We start from the raw sequence: 21,802 nt of genomic DNA, 5'->3' as shown, positions 1-21,802 counted from the left end.
CCTGCCCTGAATGCCCCATCCCTGAGAAGAACCAATGAAAGGACATAAAGATGCACTCACAGCTCAATGTACTTGTCTTCTCGGGAGATGGAATACCACACCATGACAACCAGGACCAGAGCCAACATGGCCAGGAGCTTCCAGCCTGCAGGGCACATGCACAGAGGAGCTAGAGGCAGAAACAGGCAGGTACAGCCCATTCTTCTTACCTGCCCCATTCTGGGCCCCTCCAACCCCCAGCTTGAGCAGACCCAGTCTCTGGCCCTCTCCTGGCCCTAGCTCAGGGCTGGGATCTGAATGTTTCTAGTGTTCTTTAGGATGAAGAGAGGGTCCCTGGTTCCCAGTCTGACCCTCCACCACCCCCAGGGGGTGCCAGGATGCTGCAGAGATTGGCTTCTGGAGGCCCATCCTTCAGTGAGGGGGAGCCCCTGGACAACACTCACGGGACTTGCTGATCATGTTTCTCAGCAGGTAGCAAGGTTCCTGGGGAGAACTGTCATCCCGGCTGCCTCGGGCCACCTAGGAGGTAGGAGTCCCAGGTGTCTGTCTAGTTGGCTCCACAAACCCTCCTGCTTAGACATTAGAGCAGGACACAGCCACAGCCCACCCCTTTTCTCCTCCTAAAAGCACAAAGCCACTCCGTGGGCAGCATTGCCAGAGCCACTGTCTCACTCTCAACATCCTCTTAACCCCTCCAAGGGCAGCATCAGGGATTCATATGTGGCCCTGCCACAAAAGGGAAACTGAAGCCCAGTCCTCAAAGTTTAGGTCCCAAGCCAGAATGGGCTTCTCCACCCTGTCTGGTGTGGTATCTGTATTTTGATTTTGACCTAGTAAGAATGAGCTTGAGGGGAGGGAGAGGTGCATTTTGTTTTTGTTCTTGGCATACTAGGGATCAAATCTCAGGGCCTCACTCATGCAAGTGTTCTACCACTGAACTACATCCCCAAGCCTCTCCACCCACTTTTTCTTTTTTGAGATGGGGGTCTCATTATATTGCCCAGGATGGTCAGGAACTCCTGGGCTCAAGCGATCCTCCTGCCTCAGCATTCTAAGTAGCTAGGACCACAGGTGCACACTGTCATGCTTGGTTCCACTCACCCTTTTGGGTTCTTGGGGGTAGAAAACCTGGGTGCTCTACCACTGAGCTACATGCCCAGCCCCTTTTTTGTTTTATTTTGAGACATTGTCTCATTAAGTTGCCCAGGCTAGTCTTGAACTTGTTGTCCTTCTGCCTTAGCCTCCCACATAGTTGGGATTACAGGCATGTGCCATGGCTCCTGGCTCCACCCACATTTGACACAAAAATTAAGCTAACTGTACCAGGGATGGATTCATATTTTATCTATTCTCCACCATCTAAGGCTCCCCTTGCTCTAGCCACCACCTCCCTCTCCTTATCTATCTCCCACAGCTCCTGCCAAGCAGGTGTGCTTGTGCCATAGACTGAGATGAGGGTGGGGCTAGGAGGGACCCCATGGGCCCCCCCTTCTGGGCCTTCTTGACTCTGACCCCAGGCAAACAGTGCCTGAGTCTCACCCCACATCCTGTAGGGTGAACTCAGTGAGAACGGGTGATGAAATGGGGAGACAGAAAATGGGGAGCCATGAGGGAGTAGTTAGTCAATGAGGAGTCTAGAGAGACTTCCAGCAAGGTAAGGGCAAAGGACTGGGTGAATCCAGAAGGGGGTAAACTGCCTTGGACTCAAACTTAGTGACTCAGTCATGCTGCTAAGTCACTGCATAACAAATATCTATGCCTTCCATAGCCACAGGAAGAAGCACAGTGTCGGCCTCTTCCATCACGCACCCCCCCACACACATTCCAGGGCCCTGCCCTGCAGACCCACCCTGGTCACCTTGGGTGGGGACTGGGACTGTGATTTATAAGAGCTCAGGTGACTGAGAATGAACCAGGAAAGGGAAGAAAGGACTAGTGTGTGACAAATGAAAAGTCTTTGATTATTTCTTAGGGATAGGGAGGGACAAGGCCTGGTCTTTGTTACACATCACAGATAGATGATCCTGAATGCTGTTCTGTTATGGAGCAAATTCCCTGTTCCCCAACAGGGTGTTCCTCTGGCTATACTCTGAGTCCACAGACACTGAAGAAAGGGTCTTCAGTGCAAGGGACAAAGCCAGGGAAGGACCACCACTGGACATCCTCAGTAGGGTTAGTAGCAACCATCGACAGATCCCAGAGGAATAGAGGATGGCCCTAGCTGGTTAAAAAAAAAAAAAAAGAAGAAGTCGTCAAAGATTCTCCCATTCCTGGCCTCTCACATTGTAGGTAAGCACTTTATCATCGAGCTATCCCTACAGTACTGAAAAGTTAGAGATTTGTAATCAGAAGTTCCCAGTTAAAGTCATTATTCTAGAAACTCCCCAGATAGCTCTGCCCACCCACAGCAACCTCCAAGCCATTCCCCACCACATGGCCTCTTCATCTCCTTCACAGCCTTCTTTTGATCTGTAGTTAGCTTAGTTATTTGTTTGTTTTCTGTCTCCCCTATTGAAATATAAGCTCTGCAAGGTTCAGAATAGGTCTGTTCTATTCCCAACTCCAGCCTCCAGCATGATGCCTGGCACAGAGTAGAATATACCAGAAAGCACAGAATGAATGCCAAGTTTGTGGATGATCACATCTCCTTCACTGACCCTCAGTTGTCAGGCTGGAAAGTCAGCCTAATAGATCCCTGTTGCTCAAAATACATTTATCAGATCAACAACACGGGTAACACAAAGACCCTTATTAGAAATGCAGAATTTTAGGCTTCCTGCAGACCTACAAAATATTTGATCATGATCCCACATTCAAGTCTGAGAACCACTGATTAGGGAGGATGTTTTCACAATGGCTGAACAGAATTTCCTGTGGTACTCAAAAAAAAAACAAAGAAAGAAAGAAAAGTGTGTGTTGCGGGGCAGGTAATACAAATTCCATACCTAGAAATTCTCAGAGAGTTAGTCTGGTCTAGCCTGGAATTTGCTTACACACTAGGTGATTCTAATATACAGCCATGGTGGAGAACCACAGATTGGACAACCTTGAAAGCAGACTTTTCAAACTTTGATATGCACATTCTGATTCTTATTCAGAGAATGTGGGTGAGGCCAGAGGATCTTTCCTCTGACCAGCTCCCTCGCCAGGCTCTGCTGCTTAGCTGGACCACACTAAGTTGCAAAGCTCTAGGTCAGAGTCCCTCCAGCTCTAATGTTTTTCAACTTTATCAACTGTACCATCTCCTACTCTTCTTGCTCTCCTGATCTTCGTTTTGTAACCTGGATTCACTCCCTCTCAGTGCATCTCTCTTTATATCAGTAAGCCACAACAATGGCTGCACAATGCAGTCAACGGAGGAGTTTTAAAATATCCAGATGTGGGCTGGGGATGTGGCTCAAGCAGTAGCGTGCTTGCCTGGTATGCGCGGGGCACTGGGTTTGATCCTCAGCAACGCATAAAAATAAAATAAAGATGTTATATCCACTGAAAACTAAAAAATAAATATTAAAAAAATTCTCTCTCTCTCTCTCTCTCTCTCTCTCTCTCTCTCTCTCTCTCTCTTAAAAAAAAAAAATCCAGATGCTCCACTCTCCAAGATTTTTATTTAATTAGTTAGGGGTCTAGGCAATAGTAGTAAAAAGCAAAATAAATAAACAAAAAGAAACACTGCCTCTCTGGTTCTAATGTGCAGCCAGGATGAAAAATACTACACAGAGCATGTTCCAGGCTAACTAAAAGACAAATACTCAGCCTTGCTCTAAGCAACCTTGAGGGTAGAAACTGGGGATTGGAGACAAGTAGCCTGGACCAAACCCAAACAGCAAGGCAACTAGCCCTCCTTTGACCTCTTTCCCAATAAAGTTCTGCATCAGCATGTCTTGATTCAAAAATGGAGCCAGTGTTGTGCTAAGCAGACCAGCTACACTCAGGGTTGCACCACCCCCTCTCCTTGCTGGGCCAAGCCAAGAGGATTGCCCAGTGGCTTCAGGCATTCCAGAAGCACAGCTTCTTGAGCACACTGCTGCCCAGGGAGACTTGTAGCTTTTTCCCACCCGCTGTCCCACATTGCTGACCCAGCTTCTCAAAAAGGCAGGAGAAAAGTCACAGTAAGATACCTGGGTAGAAAAGCTGGCATCTGATCCATCCATGTTCAAGGTACACCAGCCTCTAGGAATGAGCAGCTGCCAAGGAGACCAGCTCACCCAGTCTGCGAGGCAAAGCTGACCCAGGGCAGGAGGGCTATTTGCTCTCACAGCACTCTGCCAAGAACCAAGGTGTCCGTGGCTAAAGAGAACTAGGGGAATGGGGTGAAGAAATAAGGCCCACTGGGAGCAGGAACCATGGCTCATACTGCCCCCGGCACTGACTATGTAATGCACAGCAGGTACCCAGTGAACCGAGAGGAGCACAACCAGATATCCCCCAGGGCAGAGCATGATGCCAGGGTCCTGAGCCCCCAGATCCACCACAGGATCATGGTTTAATGTTCCAAAGAAGGGGGCTGGGGAAGACCAGTGGGGGCAAAAGCCCAGGGTTTACTTAATGTTGCCGCTGAATCTCACTATCCCTCAGTGGTGGTGGTTGTAGTTTTTAGTACTGGGGATTGAACTAAGGGATACTTTACCACTGAGCTACAAAGCCCTTTTAAGTTTTTGTTTACCTATGTAGGCACAAGGGATGGAACTCAGAGGCGCTCCACCACTGCATTACATCCCCATCCCTTTTTATTTTATATATATATATATATATTTAATTTTGAATAGGGTATTGCTAAGTTGCTGAGGTAGAGCCTCCCAAGTTGCTGGAATTATAAGTGTATCCCTCACATATGGCTCACTGACCCTCAGTGACTCTATAACAAAAATTGGAATCACTTTCCTCCCTGCTCTTTCAATACTCTCCCACCACTTCTCTCTCCAAATTCCTTCCCTGATCCCTCCCCATCAGTTTCCCAGAACTGGTCCCAAACAGTGACTCCATCCCCCTTGGCCCTATATCTCCCACCTCTGCTTCCTCCTCTACTCTCTTTGACTTATAAACACATTCCAGATCCCTTCTTCCTAAAAAAGCAAAAGTCTGTCTCAGCCTCTAACCCCTCTTCCTGTTACCCCTGCTTCTCTCTCCCCCCTTCCCTCCATCCTTCACTCCCTCCATCATTTTTATGCTGAAATTGTTCTTGATGAGACCATTTGGTGGCTTCCCTCCTTCTACTTGACCTAGGGCAGGAGGGCTATTTGCTCCTGCAGACCCACAAAATCAGAACCCTGCAAAGGGTTATTAAAAAATTAAAATATTAAAAATAAAAAACTCAACTCCAGGAAAGGGTTATTTTTCAATCTCATCATACTGTGACCTTGTTCACTGTTGACCATGCCTCCTTCATGGCTTTTAGGTCAAGGCCCTCTCCAGGTTTTCCTGCTACCCCATCCTCTGGAACATTTTTCCCTGGCTCTGCTTCCTTTGCCCACACTTTTTATTTTGCTTCTCTCCCTCCCTCTATGTGTCTGTCTGTCTCTCTCTCTCTCTCTCTTTCATACTGGTGATTGAACCCAGGGGTGCTCTATCACTAAGCTACATCCCCAGCCCTTTTGGTTTTTTTATTTTGAGACATTGTCTCCCGAAGTAGCCCAGGATGACCTTGAACTTTTGACCCTCCTGCCTTAGCCTCCCAAGTAAATGGGATTACAGGTATGCACCAACAACAACTTACCCACATTTTTTAAAGTATATCAAAATTTATAAGGAAAGAGAAAAGGAAGCACTCTCAAGAGGAAAAGTGGGTTGTCTCAGAGAAAAGATTGTTCTTGCTCACATTTTAAAGCTAGCATTCTCCAGGATTTGTCCTGGAGCCCTTTCACACATTTTCACAGGACAAGTTCATTCATTTTAGAGGTTTGCTATTATTTGTACACTGATGATTTGAGTTCTTTATCTTTAGCCCTAATTTCTCTCTCAGGTTCATCCTACTATTTTTTTTTTCTTCTCTCCCCCACCTCTACTTCCCTCTCTTCCCTCCTTTTTGCAGTGCTGGGATTGAACCCAGTATCTCATACATGCTAGGGAAGCTTGCCACCACTGATCTACACTTCCACCCCACCCCACATTTTAAAATGAGTTTATTTTGAAACATCGTCTCCTAAATTTCCCAGGTTGGCCTTGAATTTGCAATCCTCCTGCCTCAACCTCCCCAAGTAGTTGGGATTACAGGCATGCGCACCTGGCTTCCATCCCAATATTTCTAATTGTCTACTTGGATGATCTTAATTCTTCAAACTGAAGCAGACTGTCCCCAGCAGACTGATCTCAGCAGCTCCCCTAACCACCAACCACATCCTCATCAAGCCTCCCAACTCCTCCTCCTTCAATCCCTCCCTAGCTGGTTACTAAATATTATGGGTTCTGTCCCTCCATAAGCTTAGCCAGCCAACGATCGCTGAGCTACTTTCCTTATGCCTGGCACCGAGAAGGCACTAAGGATGTTGAGCTTTATAAACCTCAGCTCCAGCAGCTGGGGCTGTAGCTCAGTGGTAGAGCACCTGCCTCACATGTTTGAGGCACTGGGTTCGATCCACAGCACCATATAAAAATAAATAAAGATATTATGCCCATCTACAACTAAAAAAAATATATTAAAAATAAAAAACTCGGGGCTGGGGCTGTGGCTCGGTGGTAGAGCGCTCGCCTAGCATGCACGAGGCACTGGGTTCGATGCTCAGCACCACATAAATATAAAATAAAGATATTGTGACCTAAAACTTAAGAATAAACATTTAAAAATAAATAAATAAATAACTCATTTCCAGTGCAAAGGCTACATAGACTTTCAAAAACATTTTAGAATGCAGCCCCTCCCTGTCCCAGTTTCCTGAGCCACAGCCTGATTCCAGACTGCACCCTAAGTTAGCTGCTTCCTAACTGGACTATCTATAACTCTTTTAACTCAGATCTCTTCCTCAAAACTGCCAACATCGTATTTTTCTAAGAAATTATATGGATCAAACCACCTTCCTCCTTCATTTGCTCCCCATTCCTTGAATGGAAAGCCAGAGCTCCTTACCAAGCAGCCAGAGCCCTTCAAACTCAGGCCTTGAGCTCAGCAGATGCACTGCCAACCCTCCCCCAAGCCCATGAAAGGAGCCACCATTTCCTGCCCACCATTTCTTCTACCTTCCATAGTCCCCATAGTCCCCACTTCTGCCCAGCTTTAATGTGTTAGGATGCCTGCTTTTGATTCAATGTGGCCCCAAAGTTCATGTGTTGCAAACTTAACTCCTTGGTGTTTGGAGATGGAACGGTAAGAGGTGTTTAAAGCTGGGAACTATCTCAGTGATACAGCATTTGCCTAGTGAGCCTGCAGCTCTGGGTTCATCCCCTACTGGAAAAACGGGGTGGGGGGTGTTATTAGGTCATGGGGGCAGAATCCTTGTGGATTAATGCTTTTATTACAAGAATGGATTCATTACTACGGGAATGAATATGAGCCTAGTAATGAATATTACTATACATAGTAATGTCCAACAGGACATGATCAGCCAGCCATCTCTGCCTCTCCCTCTTCCCGCTTTGCCTCCTGCCAGAAGATAAAGAGCAAGAAAACCCTAATCAGCTAAGCTCCCTTGATTGTAGACTTCCTGACCTCCAGAACCAAGTACTAAATAAACTTCTATTCATTATAAAGTATCTAGTCCATGGCACTGTTACAATAGCACAAAACAGACTTAAGACAGAAAATTAGTACTGAGACATAGGGACATTGCAATAACAAATACCTGAAATTTGGAAGCAGCTTTAGAACTGGGATAGTGGATGGAGGCTGCAAGAATCTGGAGACACAAGCTAGAAAAGGCCTAGATTGCTGAAAGCAGAAGATTATGAGTGATCCTGGTGAGGGTTCAGGAGAATTGTAGGGAAGGTTAAAACTTCTTAGAGATAACTTCAATGATCTTTAATAGGATGTCAGGAGAAATATGGATGGTGTCATGGTTTATATATGAGATATCCATCAAAAGTTCTTGTGTGAGACCATACAAGAACATTCAAAGATGAAATGATTAGTTATAATTTAATTAGCGGATTAATCCACTGATAAAAATTAACTAGGTGGTAGCCGTAGGCAGGTAGGGTATGGCTGGAGGAGACAGGTCACTGGGGGTATGTCTTTGGGATTTAGTTTGTCTATGGTAAGAATTTCTCCGATTCCTAGACCTTGAGCTTCTTCCCTCTGCCACACCATTCTACCATGATGTTCTGCCTTACCTCGGGCCCAGGGCTATGGAATGGGCCAACTATGGACTGAACCTCTGAAACTGTGAGCCAAAATAAGCTTACCCTTCTCTACATTGTTTTTGTCAAGTTTTTTTGGTCACGAAGATGAAAAAGCTGATAAAAGAGATAGTAAAAGCCATTCTCATGAGGTCTCAAGTGGAAGTGAAGAACAAAGTGCTGGAAACTGGGATAGAGACCAACCTTAGTATGTGGTGGCTATGAACTTGGCTGGTTTGTGTCTCTGTCCTAGAACTTTATGAAGAGCAGAAAATACGTGAACAGATAGGATATTTGGTAGAAGAAAAATCTCAGTCACAAAGCACTCAGGTTACTGCATGGCTGCTGCTGCTGCTGCTGCTTCTTTTTTTTTTTTCCCCTTTGGTATAGGGATTGAACTCAGGGGTACTTAACCATTGAGCTATATCCAATCCCTTTTTGATTTTTTGAGATAGGGTCTCACTAAGTTGCTAAGGCTGGCTTTGAACTTGAGCTTCTCCTGCCTCAGCTTCCCAAGCCATTGGGATTACAGATGTGTGCCACTGCCCCTGGCTTGCCTGGCTTTTTTTTTAACTGTGTACAGTAAAACCTAAACCCCAGAGACATGTTCCCAGTGACCTGTCTCCTCCAGCCACACCCTACCTGCCTACAGCTACCACCTAGTTAATTTTTATCAGTGGATTAATCCACTGATCAAATTATAACTCTAATCATTTCATCTTTGAATGTTCTTGCATGGTCTCACATGCAAGGCCAGGGGCTGGGGATGTGGCTCAAGCGGTAGCGCGCTCGCCTAGCATGCGTGCAGCCCGGGTTGGATCCTCAGCACCACATACAAACAAAGATGTTGTGTCCGCCAAAAACTAAAAAAATAAATAAATAAGAACTTCTAGTGGACGCCTCATGATTTTAAGTGGAATTTATCATTAAAAGGGAAACAGAATTTAGGGATTTGAAGAATTTTCAGCCTTTTTAGGAGAAAAAAAAAACACCAAGAGATCTTTTCATAAAGAGTTTAGAATGGTCAGAAAGAAGCCTGAGGCCATTCATCAGGAACACAGAAAAATGACCCCAAAGGACACAGATTGTTGGTGCTGCCCCTCCCAACACGCACCCAGAGCACCAACCCAGAGGGAGGGAAATCTGTCAAAAGGCCTAGGGCACCCTCCAACCTCAGGGCTCCATGCCCAGGACTGCTTTGAGTCTCCACTCTCTGCATTATGGTGCAGCCCACTCTGGGCCCCGTGACTCAAGGTGTAGCTTGGCCCACCACTCCAAAAGAAGCAAGCAGTAAGCACTGCTGGCCTCTACATGGTGCCAATTCTGCAGGCTTGCAGAATGCAAAAGCTGGGGGACGTACATTCCCCACTGAGATTTCACAGGATGTCCTTGAGCAGCCTGGGGTCTAGGTGAATTTGTCACAGAGGCAGACACTATAGAGAATCCCTCATAGGGCAATGCCTGGAGGAACTGTAGGGTCAGAGCTGCAAGTCCCCATTAGGCCTGAGGTAGGATGGAAAAAAATTTTTTAAAGGCAAAAAGAAGATAAAAGGAGGAATAAGGAAATATTATTCAACATTAAAAAACAATAAAATCATGGCATTTGCAGGTAAATGGATGGAGCTGGAGAATATAATGCTAAGTAAAGTTAGTCAACCCCCCAAAACCAAATGCTGAATGTTTTCTCTGATTTAAAGATGCTGATTCATAATGGGAGGGGGGCACATGGGAAGATTAGATGAACTCTAGATAAGGCAAAGGGAAAAAGTTGAGGGAAGAAAAGGGCGGGGGCACGGGGGTGGGAAAGACGGTGGAATGAGATGGACATCATTACCCTAAATACATGTATGAAGATACGAACGGTGTGACTCTACTTTATGTACAACCAGAGATATGAAAAATTGTGCTCTATATGTGTAACATGAATTGTAATGCACTCTGCTGTCATATATAACAAATTAAAATTTTTAAAAAGGGAAAAAACCCAGTGTACTACAGTGACACAGCAACTTCAATGTTTATAGCTGCACATTTCACAATAGCTAAACTGTGAAACCAAACTAGATGCCCTTCAATAGATGAATGGATAAAGAAACTGTGGTATATATACACAGTGGAATATTACTCAGCATTAAAAGAGAATAAAATTATGGCACTTGCAGGTAAATGGATGGAGTTGGAGAATATTAAGCTAAGTGAAGTAAGTCAATCCCAAAAAACCAAAGGCCAAATGTTTTCTCTGATAAGTGGATGCTGATCCATAATGGGGGTGGTGGGAGGAACATGAGAGGAATGGAGGAACTCTAGATAGGGCAAAGGAGAGGGAGGGGTAGGGAAGGGGCATGGGGGCAGGAAGGATGGTGGAATGAGATGGACATCATTATTCTAGGTACCTGTATGAATGGTGTGACTCTATGTACAACCACAGAAATGAAAAATCGTGCTCCATTTGTGTACTATGAATTGAAATACATTCTGCTGTCATATATAACAATTTAGAACAAATAAATTAATTAATTTTTAAAAAGGAGGAACAAGGAAACAGAATTTTAAATATAACGTTCTGCAGATGCCTATAATCCCAGCTACTTGGGAGGCTGAGGCAGAAGGATTACAACTTAGCAAGACCCTGTCTCAAAATCAAAATAAGGGATAGGGATATGTATAGCTCAGATTTAGAGTATGCCTGGGTTCCATTTCCAGTATCACAAAAAACTAAAAAAGTAATTTTTAAAAAACCTATAGTTCCACATACCTTTCCAGGCCAGTCATACTAGTTCTTCTCGGCCTGTCTTGCCCAGATTTATGTGACATCTGTAAATTTTAATGTAAATTCACCCACTTAAAAAAATAACCTTTTACACTGTTAATTAGCCCATACAATAAATAGATTAAGGATGTGACGGCAATCTGGCTGGACATCTGTCACCCTACTGATCGCCAGAATTGATTCAGCTGATCTGGTTGGCTAGGCAGGAGTCCTCATCCAAGAGCTTCCCTCTCAAAGATGAGCAGTCTGTTGAAGAGGACAAACTTCCCCAATAGAGGAGGACTGTTCTTCGGTCAAGGGTGTAGAGTAGCTATGCTCCCTTTCTAGAACCCCCAAACAATCTCTCAATAAATAGATTAAGCAAAGAGAGATACATTTTGAGAAATCTATAACTTAGGGGATTTTCTAACATCATCAACTGATTAGATAATAACATCAATCTAAGGATCCTGAGAATAACCAGACCACTATAAACTGTCTTATGATTGCCAGACTGTTGTCATTACCACATACTTTCCCAAACCCTCTCTCACCTCTCACTGTGTATCCTTTAAAAGAAGAGCCAGAGACCCCCATAGCATGTCTCTCTCTTGCAATACCCCTCAATGTCCCTTAAATGTACATCTGCTTTCCTAAATCTCTTTAAGCACTTGAGTCTCAATGTAATGTGTGCTGAAATTCTTTTCCATCACATATGTCAAGGACCCCATTTGTTCTGAGGTGAGGTCCCTTTCTGTGGAAACCTTGGACCTCCTCTGGTGACAGGCCCTGTAGAACAGGAAGTGTAGAGTGACCAAGATGCAATGTTAACCTGACAGAGCTGTAGGAAGCCCTAACTTGTGAGCTCAGCAAAGCCATAAAGGCAGGTGGGACTGCCCTAGGCCCCGCAGATGAATCAGCCCAGTGTGTCTGGATGGCAGAACACGGAGTCAAATAAAGTCCTGGAGCTTTATTACTTTCTTTTCTCACCTACTTCACCCTTTAGGGGTGGGAAAGTACCTCCTATGCTGTCCCTTCTTTGTATCTTAGAAGTATGTGACTGGTGATTGCATTTTGATTTCACAGGCTCTCAGCTGGACAGGAATTTACCTCAGGATGAATCTTGCCTCAGTCTTACCTGTTATCTGACTTAGATGAGACTGAACTTTTAAGTTGGTTTTGGAACCATGTTAGGACTTCAGGGCTAAGGAAAGAGAAGGGAAATTGCATGGAAATGGAAGGAGACCCTCATGGTTATACAAAATTACATACAAGAGGAAGTGAGGGGAAAGGGGAAAAAAAAAGAAAAAAAAACAAGGGGGAGAAATGAATTACAGTAGATGGGGTTGAGAGAGAAGATAGGAGGGGAGGGGATGGGGGATAGTAGAGGATAGGAAAGGCAGCAGAATACAACAGACACTAGTATGGCAATATGTAAAACAGTGGATGTGTAACCGATGTGATGCTGCAATCTGTATCCGGGGTAAAAATGGGAGTTCATAACCCACTTGAATCAAAGTGTGAAATATGATTTGTCAAGAACTATGTAATGTTTTGAACAACCAACAATAAAAATTTAAAAAAAAAAAGACTTCAGGGCTTTTGAGGTAGAATGAATGTAATTTTTTTTAAGTCAACATGAAATAATCAATAACTTTTAAAAATAACTTTATTTTAATTATTTATATGTGGTGCTGAGGTTTTAACCCAGTGCCTCACACACACTAGGCAAGTGCTCTACCACTGAGCTACAACCCCAGCCCCAGAATGAATGTCATGTGCACATGAAAAGGACATGAGTTTAGATAGGCTGGGGTAGAATGCTGTGGCTTGCATGAGTCCCCCAAAGTCCAGATGTTGCAAACATATTCCCCAATCTGGTGGTGGTGTTGGGAGGTGGGACTTTTAAGTGACACTTAGGTCTTGGGGGTTCTGCCTTCATGAATGGATCAATGCCATTATCTTGGGAGTAAGCTCCTTTAAAAAGGCCAAGTCTGCCCCCCATCCTTGCCCTTCTACCTTCTATCTTTCACTATGAGAGGATGCAGCATGCAGGCCCCTACCAGATGTGGTCCCCCAATCTTGGCCCAGTCTCCAGAACTGTGAGGCAAATAAACTATCCATTACAAATCACCCAGTCTGCAGTATTGTATTATAAGAGCAGAAAACAGACTAAGATAATATTCTAACCCCTCCCCACTCTGTCAACAATCCCACTCCTATAGCATTGGCTCAAATGCCCCTCATCTATGAAGTCTGCTCAGATATTTCTATGAACAAATGTTTTTGTTCCCATAAAATATTTTTTATACCTTGAATTCTTTACTTACCAGGTAAAATAATGTTGTATTGTTACTGGTTTTATGTCTTGTCCATTATCCTATGACCTTTAACTTATTTATACAAGAGCCTATGAGAGAACCTGGATTATCCAAGATGCATTGTCACATAATGTAACTTTATATTTTATAAGTATGTGCTTGCTTACTTCCTTCTCCCCCACCCCCAATACCAGGAATTGAACCCAGAGGTATTCTACTACTGAGCCACATCTTCAGATCCTTTAATGTTTTATTTTGAGAAAGGATCTCACTAGGTTGCCCAAGTTGGTTTTCAACTTATAATTCTCCTGCCTCAGCCTCCCAATTTGCTAGGATTGTAGGGTTATGCCACAATACCTGTCTGTTTTATAAATGTCTGCCAAATAAGTAACAACATGGAATTAAAAGATGTACTACATTTCTTAATAATAACTGAAATGTAGTACACACTTACTGTATGCAAGACCAGAATCTCTCAACCTCCACACCACTGATTTTGGGGGCCAGATAACTCATTGTTGGGGGGGCCTCCTCTAACGTGCACTATAGGATATTTAACAATAGCTTGGGCCTTTACCCACAAGGTGCCAGTAGAACATCCCACTCTCTAGTTCTGACAAGCAAAATGTCTCCAGCCATTACCAAATGTTGAGAACCACTGTGCCAAAAACTTTCAAGGGTTGTTCAAGTATTAACTCAACCCTGCAGGTCAAACACTGTAGTTATCTCCACTGTAGAGAAAAGGCATGAAAGGGATGGGGGAGGTGCCCAAGTCATCCAGCTAATGAGGAGTGGAGCTCGGACTGAAACTTTAGTCCTTCCAGGACCCAACTCCTAATCTTTATTCCCTGCTGCCTCCAATAAAACCATCTCATGAAGGATTGGCTCCCTACATTTCAAGTACCTTAAGTGACCCCACACTCCACCACTGCCCTTTGGAGCAACTAGAAACGTGGGGTCTCTAGTATATCAAAGTCCTTCAATCAGGCCACTTCTCGGGCAGGCTTCCTTAGGACACACAGTCACCAGCCTCATGGCCCTGGTGCCCCTCTGCAGGCTCCCCAATATACTTTTAATGTACGTGGCTGCATTCATGGGATCACTGACACCCTCCAGCTGGGCACCAGACTTCCTCACATGCTGTCCTCTTCCTGCAGTCATGGCACACCAGAGGCACAGGACTTAATCACTCTGCTCCTAAATCAGGTCTCCAGGGTCCTACTCTCAATGGCAAGTCTTCCAGACATCAATGTGGGATACGCCTGCACCTGCATCCACACATTTCCCCAGCCTGTCAAGATGTGTAAGTCTGGTCCTAGTGGCCACTGCCAATATCCCAGTGCGGTGTGTAGTCCAAATCGTACTGTGAATGCAATGCAATCAATGCAGCCGCAAGGGAAGTTAGGACGAGGGCAGAGGTATGGGAGTTCTCCCTTCACGTCATAATCGACCTTGATCAGCCATTCTTTGGTACAGATGACCAACTAATTGTGATTATCCTGGATAGACTGTCATTTTTATCACTTCTCTACTCAAAAACCTTCCATGGGCTCCTTATCTCACTTAGAAAAAGGGTCACATCCTTGCTCTGCCCTATAGCTACCTATATGGCCAGCACCTCTCGTCCTTCTTTTCCAACTGTCCCCTTCTATTCCACATCACCCAGTCCAGCCTCAGCAGCCTCCTCACAACCACTCCCCCTGGCATTTTTTTTTTTTTTTTTTGATGGTGGTACTGGGCATTGAATCCAGCAGGGCTCTACCACTGAGCTATATCCTCAGTTCTCTTTTCAGTTTTGAGACAGGGTCTCATGAAGTTGCCTGGGCTGGCTTTGAACTTGCAATTCTCTTGTTTCAGTTGCCCAAGTAGCTGGGATTACCTGAGTAGGTCACTGCAAATAGCCACTCACCATGTCTTGATGAGGCTAGTTAGGCAAACTCCCTCCTTGGGGCCTTTGCACTTGCTGTGCCCTTAGCCTAGAATGCTTGGGCTTGGGTATCTACTCCTCCAGCTCTTTCCTCAACTTCTCCACCTCCCAGCAGCAATTCCCCACACACCCAATATTGTAGATCCCTTTCCCTAATTGCAAAGACTTTGTTGTTTTGCTCACTGCTGCTGTTGTATAGCCAATGTCTAGAATAGTGCCTGGCACACAGTTAGCTCTCATACAAGTTTACTGAATGAACAAATGGATCTATTCATCAGGATGTCATTGTCCCAGTGCAGGTGGAGGAGTGGGGAAGCAGTAACCATAGGTCAGGTCCTCTCTAGCACCTCTGGTGCAGCCTGTGGCTAGACCCTGGCTGAAACTGGTGGCCTCACCCCATCATTGTACAGTGATGGCAATATGCCTGGGGGTGAGGGAGCTGTGCTTCCCCCAGGCTCCTTAGAGACAACAGAGGGCAGAGTAATTGACTACATCAAGGCCACCAGTGGGAGTGTCTCTCAAGTCATCCAAGCTCTGAGGAAAAGGAACCAGACAAGCTTTCCACTGCAACCACAATGCTTTCTCTGTTCCCCACCCTTGGGCTCCATAGGCGGCCAACAGCCTTCATAGCAGACTTTTGTACAGAAACACTGTATCATCCATTTGACCAGCTGCCAATCACAAGACACCAGGGGAGCCACCTGAAAATCATACTTCCGATGTCTGCCTGGAGAGGCAGATGCTTTGAATTCTATTTTCAGGGTTAGAAAGCTAAAACCCATGTGACAAGGTGGGAATCAGGAAGACAGGCCAGGCCGAGGATAAATATAAGAGAATTCACTGCCAACATGGACCCTCCCACCCAAAAGAAGCCATGAGCTCGTATTAAGGATCTCTGAACTTGGGGCTGGTACCCCACATGCCACCAGCATGTCTCCCTCCTCTGGCCCCCAGATGCCTCTTCTAGAAACAGTGGATTGCATCAGCCCTGTCCTTACCACACAATGGCTCCAATTCCCAGATGACTATCAAGTACTTGCAATGTGGCTGGTCTACCCTGGCTAGCACTTTTTTTTTTTTTTTTTTTTTATTGGTTGTTCAAAACATTACAAAGCTCTTGACATATCATATTTCATACATTAGATTCAAGTGGGTTATGAACTCCCATTTTTACCCCAAATACAGATTGCAGAATCACATCGGTTACACATCCACATTTTTACATAATGCCATACTTTTAAGTAGAAACATATGCTGAATTTCAAATGCTTAGTATACACACACACACACACACACACACAAAAATATCACCTTATAATGGGTTAAAATATTTAAATTAATTTCACCTCTTTATTGTTACTTTTTTGAAAATGTGGCTAAATTAAAAAATTTTTAAATGCATTTTAAATTATGAACTATGAATGATGGCACACACTTGTAATCCCAGCAACTCAGGAGGACTGCAAGTTCAAGGCCAGCCCCAGCAACTTAGCAAGAGTCTACCTCAAAAATACAAAAGATCGGGGCTGGGGATGTGGCTCAAGCGGTAGCGCGCTTGCCTGGCATGCGTGCAGCCCGGGTTTGATCCTCAACACCACATACAAAACAAAGATGTTGTGTCTGCCGAAAACTAAAAAATAAATATTAAAATTCTCTCTCTCTCCCTCTCTCTCTCTCTTAAAAAAAAATACAAAAGATCTGGGGACACAGTTCAGTGGTGAAGTGCCCTGGGTTCAATCCCCAGTAACAAAAATAAATAAATAAACAAAGAGAGTGGCTTGCATTTGTGGCTCCCTCCCAATTTCTATAGGATAGCATTGGGCTAGACAATCCTTCCTCACTCAAACTTTCTATTTTCCAAGGGTAGTGGAATCCACCCCCAAGTGTCTACTGGAAACATCTAGAAAACTGCATCGCTTCCTATGTTCCACATTAAAAGGCCAGCCTTGGGGTCTGAGATGTCTGGGGGAGGGCCCCTGGTAATTCAGATGCACAGCCAAGGTAGCACTGAAGTCCTACAGTCTTAAACACATCCTAGTCCAGAAAACCTCCTTGCTGTGTCTTTGTCCCTCTCCTCCTGGATCATGAGTATGAAAGCAAAGTTTGAGATGCCATTGTCCTTGGCCCACAGGCTCAACCTCTACTCTACCCACAATCAATTTCTTCCTGACCCTTCTTGCCCCGATGCCTACAGGGGGTTACCCCTCACACATCTTCCCAGAGTCTACAAGAGTGAGCAGCTAAATTTGGGTATGCCAGATGATCAGATGGAACTGGTTCACCAGAACCTTCTCTCCTCTGTCCAAGAGCTGTGCCCTGGAGATGGGCCATCAGGACTGACCTCTGCTTCTGCTACCTGCAAGATATGTGACTTTGGATAACTTAGCTCTCCTAAGACTGAGCTTCCTAATCTCTAAAATGGAGGAAGACTCCTCCCATACAGTTTCATCATGGTGGTGAAGAGATAACAAAAGTAAGGCACACCAAGATAGTTTTTGGCAGTGCTCCATCTTCGTGTACAAGGTGCAATCCAAAAACCACAACAGTGTAAAATGTGGGGTGAATAAAAATACTCTTTTTTTTAGTTATACACGGGCACAATATCTTTATTTTGTTTCTTTATTTTTATGTGGTGCTAAGGATCAAACCCAGTGCCCCACATATGTGAGGCAAGCACTCTGCCACTGAGCCACAACCCCAGCACCAAAAATATTCTTTTTTTTTTTTTTTTTTTTTTTTTTTAAAGAGAGAGACAGAGAGAGAATTTTAATATTTATTTTTTAGTTATTGGCGGACACAACATCTTTGTATGTGGTGCTGAGGATCGAACCCGGGCCGCACGCATGCCAGGCGAGCATGCTACCGCTTGAGCCACATCCCCAGCCCCCAAAAATATTCTTAATAATACTATTTTTTGATATACACGCCCACAATCGAAAGGACAAATAAAACTGTGAATCTTATACTATGCACAACTGACTATTCATTAAGAAAAGAAAGTTCCAGATGATTGCCCTAGGCCTTATTAGTATTTCCTAAACATATCTTCCCTCCCCAGAGGTAAAAATTTTAGTTTGTATGTTTCATTTGCATGAGCATGCACACACAATTTGATAATGGAGACTAGGATTCAAAACCGAGTTTCACTTAAGGGTCTTTATCCCAGCAGGGGTTTATAGTGTTATGAACATTGGGGAATCTGGAATCAGTAGTTGGGACCCAAGACCAGATTTCCCGCCCCATCCTCCCCTCCTTCTGCCACAGCTTCCTCTCTGGACTGCCCAATCACCAGAAGCCTCATCACTCTACCTGCCTTTGACACATCAGCCTGCTTCACTTCCATAGTGGCGATTACACCACAAAGTCTCTGGTGTATGCCCCAAGAATGCAAGGTTTTCATACATTCCATAGTCTCTCCAATACCAAATTGAATGCCTGGTTCATAATAGGCAATCAGTAAATATTTAAATGTATGGACAGCTGAATTATTATGTGCACACTGAAGCAATAAGTAAAACAACTGTGAACAGAAACTTTCACCAAGTTAAAACAACTCAGGCCCCTCTTTTGCAAAGACCTGGGCATCGAAGGTGCTGAGAGCTTGCAAAAGCTCAGACTGGGAGTTCACAGAGCCAACAAGGGTCACCACTTTCTGCCAAGTGCACGTCACTATGCTCACAAGGACACCCTTATCAACAGCCAGATGTGGGTTTCTGAAGAACTAGCCGTTGCCAACTTTGACTCAGCTTAACCACCATCAGCTCCCAGGGTGCTAGATCACATCAGAGGCTGATGTCAGCAAACTCCAAGAGGTCCTAGGAGAGTCACATGCTTGAGGACATTCCATTTCCTAGGAAATCTCCTCCTTCCTTACTTGCTTATCAAGATGGCCAGATAAAACACCAGGACCCAGCTTCCAGGGAATCAAAGCACTATTAGCAGTGGAAAGGGATATGGACTCAGAAAGTCTCTGATAATCCAGCCTCTACATCCACTGGCCTGGTGATTCTCACAGTCTCAAATTCCTTCTCTAAAAAAATGGGGGTACCAAGAGCAAGTTCTCAGAGATGTCATGACCTTCAAGATATATCATGAGCTGGGCACAGTGGTGCACACCTCTAATCCCAGTGACTTGGAGGCTGAGACAGAAGGATCCAGGTTTGAGGCCAATCTGGGCAATTTAGCCAGACCCTGTCTCAAAATAAAATTAAAATGATCTGGGGGTGGTAGAGTGCCACTGGGTTCAATCCCTGGTACCAGGAAAAAAAAAAAAAAAGACGACACGTCATGGTATTTAAAATCCGTTGCCTCCATATGAACCTGGCACACAGCAAGCACTCTGCACCTGTAAGATGACAGTGACATCTGGTCCTGGTGCTGCCCACCCTTCCTTCCACATGGCAGTCTCTCTCAACTCAAGATCTGTCCCATCCCAGCAAAGAAAGGAGTCCACAGCCACAGCTCCTACCTGCTCCACAACCACACTCACCTGTCGTCCTGGCTCCACTCTATCCACTATACAAGACTGCAGCGACCAGGGAGACAGTCAGACTGCCACCCAGACTCGGCCCTGCACTGAACACAGATCCACCTCCTGGCCCTGACTCAAGGGCATATTGGTGGGGTGGGTGGAGCACAGAGGAGGGAGACAGGGAGGAGGCAGCACAGGGGAAGTCCCTTTTGCTCTTTCCAAGTACACCTTCTAGAATTTGTGCCCAACTCCCTGATCCAAGCCCTCTCCTGAAGTATACCCCTTTCCAAAGCTGCTCCCCAATTCAGCAGGGATGCTGGTGCACATCACTCAAGAGTTCAGGCTTTAACTAAGTCACAGATGATGCATATGACCCACAAATGCTTAAATATATCAGCAATCCCACAAATAAGAAAACAAAACAAAACAAAAGCAAAGGGACATGATTTGATCTAGCAATTTCACTTATGGTATATATTCCAAAGAATCAAAATCAGGAATTTGAAGAGATTTGTATGCCCACATTCTTAGCTGCTTTAGTCACGAGAGTTTAAACATGGAAGCAATTTGAGTGTCCTTTGAGGGATAAGTGAGTGCGAAAATATGATACACACATATAATTGAGTATTATTCAGCTGTAAAAAGGAAATTCTAACATTTGTTACAAAATGGATGAAACTTGAAGGCACTATGCTAAGTGAAATAAGCTAGTCACAGAAAGACAAATACCGTGTGATTCCACATACAGGAGGTACTCAGAATCGTCAAAATCACAGACACAGAAAGTAGAATGGTGGTTGCCAAAAGATGGGGTGGGGTTTTCAATTTTACAAGATGAAAACAATTCTGGATATAGATGGTAGTAAAGATAACACATTAAGAATATATGAATGTATATAATGCCACTGAACTGCACACTTAAAAATGATTAAGATGGTAATCATTTTTACCATAATAAAAAAATCAGGCGGTGTAGCTCAGTGGTAGAGCACGTACTTTGCATCTGCAAGGCCCTGTCTGAGCACTAGCATACTTTGAAAAAAAAAAAAAGGAATAAGAAAAACAAAGGACCCAGAAAAGGTAATTCACAGATTAAACCCAAACACTTAACAAACATATGAAATTATGTTGGTGACCAGGGAGCTCAAATACAATTTCTCACACAGTGCTGATGGGAATACAAATTGATACACTGGCTCAGAAGAGCCCTTCACCATGTGGTGGCTCAAGCCTATTATCCCAGATACTCGGGAGGCTGAGGGAGAAGAATCATAAGTTCAAGGCCAGCCTCAGCAATTTAGCAAAACCCATTCTCAACATAAAAAACAAAAAGGGCTGGGATGTAGCTCAGTGGTAGAGCACCCTGGGTTCAATCCCCAGTACTATTTAAAAAAAAAAAAAAGCACTTTACAGTATCTAGTAAATCTAAAGATGTATACAGCTTTCAATCTGGCAATGCCATCTCTGGGTATACCCCAGAGTAATCCTCCCTTACAACTCTTCACCCCATCATTCAAGGATGCTAATTTAATGCTGTTGTAATAGCAAAAAATGGAAACAACTTAAATGTCCATTAGTACAGGGACGGCCAAATAAACTGTGGTATATTCATACACTTGAATACTACAGATAACCATTTAGACTGAAGAAACTTATCTATATTGATCAATTTGGATAAAACTGAATAGATGATGTTTATTTTTTAAGTGTTACCAAAAGATAAATACAGTGTGAATTAAAAAAAAAAGTACGTTTATGTGTATGTGCACATGTATAAATTGTATGTGTACTTATGTATACAATAAAAGAATAGAATTTAAGATACAACCAACTTTAAGAGAAGATTTATGCTGGGCACGGTAGTGCACACCTTTAATCCCAGTGGCTTGGGAGGCTGAGACAGGAGGATCGAAAGTTCAAAGCCAGCCTCAGCAACTTAGCAAGGCACTAAGCAACTCAGTGAGAGCCTGTCTCTAAATAAAATATGAAATAGGGCTGGGGATGTGGCTCAGTGGTTGAGTAACCCTGAGTTCAACTCCTAGTACCAAAAAAAAAAAAAAAAAAAAAAA

General features: G+C 44.2%; 1 protein-coding gene across 12 annotated transcripts in view; it reads right to left on the bottom strand.

Moving 5' to 3' along the window:
- St3gal4 (ST3 beta-galactoside alpha-2,3-sialyltransferase 4) overlaps positions 1-21,802 on the bottom strand; it is a 46,936-nt gene that overhangs the window by 7,441 nt on the left and 17,693 nt on the right. For 5 of the 12 annotated variants that reach the window (XM_048796149.1, XM_048796150.1, XM_048796151.1 and 2 more), the window contains 2 exons: positions 444-519; positions 61-145 (listed from right to left, as the gene is read on the bottom strand). In XM_048796149.1, the coding sequence (XP_048652106.1) occupies positions 61-145; positions 444-519 (161 nt within the window). Of the gene's footprint in view, positions 1-60; positions 170-443; positions 520-4,118; positions 4,140-19,751; positions 19,771-21,802 lie in introns of those variants that run through there. The other 7 variants (XM_048796148.1, XM_015499025.2, XM_015499027.2 and 4 more) reach the window with 4 other exon arrangements.

This window comes from Marmota marmota, unplaced genomic scaffold, assembly GCF_001458135.2.
Source record: "Marmota marmota marmota unplaced genomic scaffold, marMar, whole genome shotgun sequence".
Classification (NCBI taxonomy): Eukaryota; Metazoa; Chordata; class Mammalia; order Rodentia; family Sciuridae; genus Marmota; species Marmota marmota.
The sequence above is the reverse complement of the archived record's forward strand: the minus strand, read 5'-3'. Positions and strand labels throughout refer to the sequence as shown.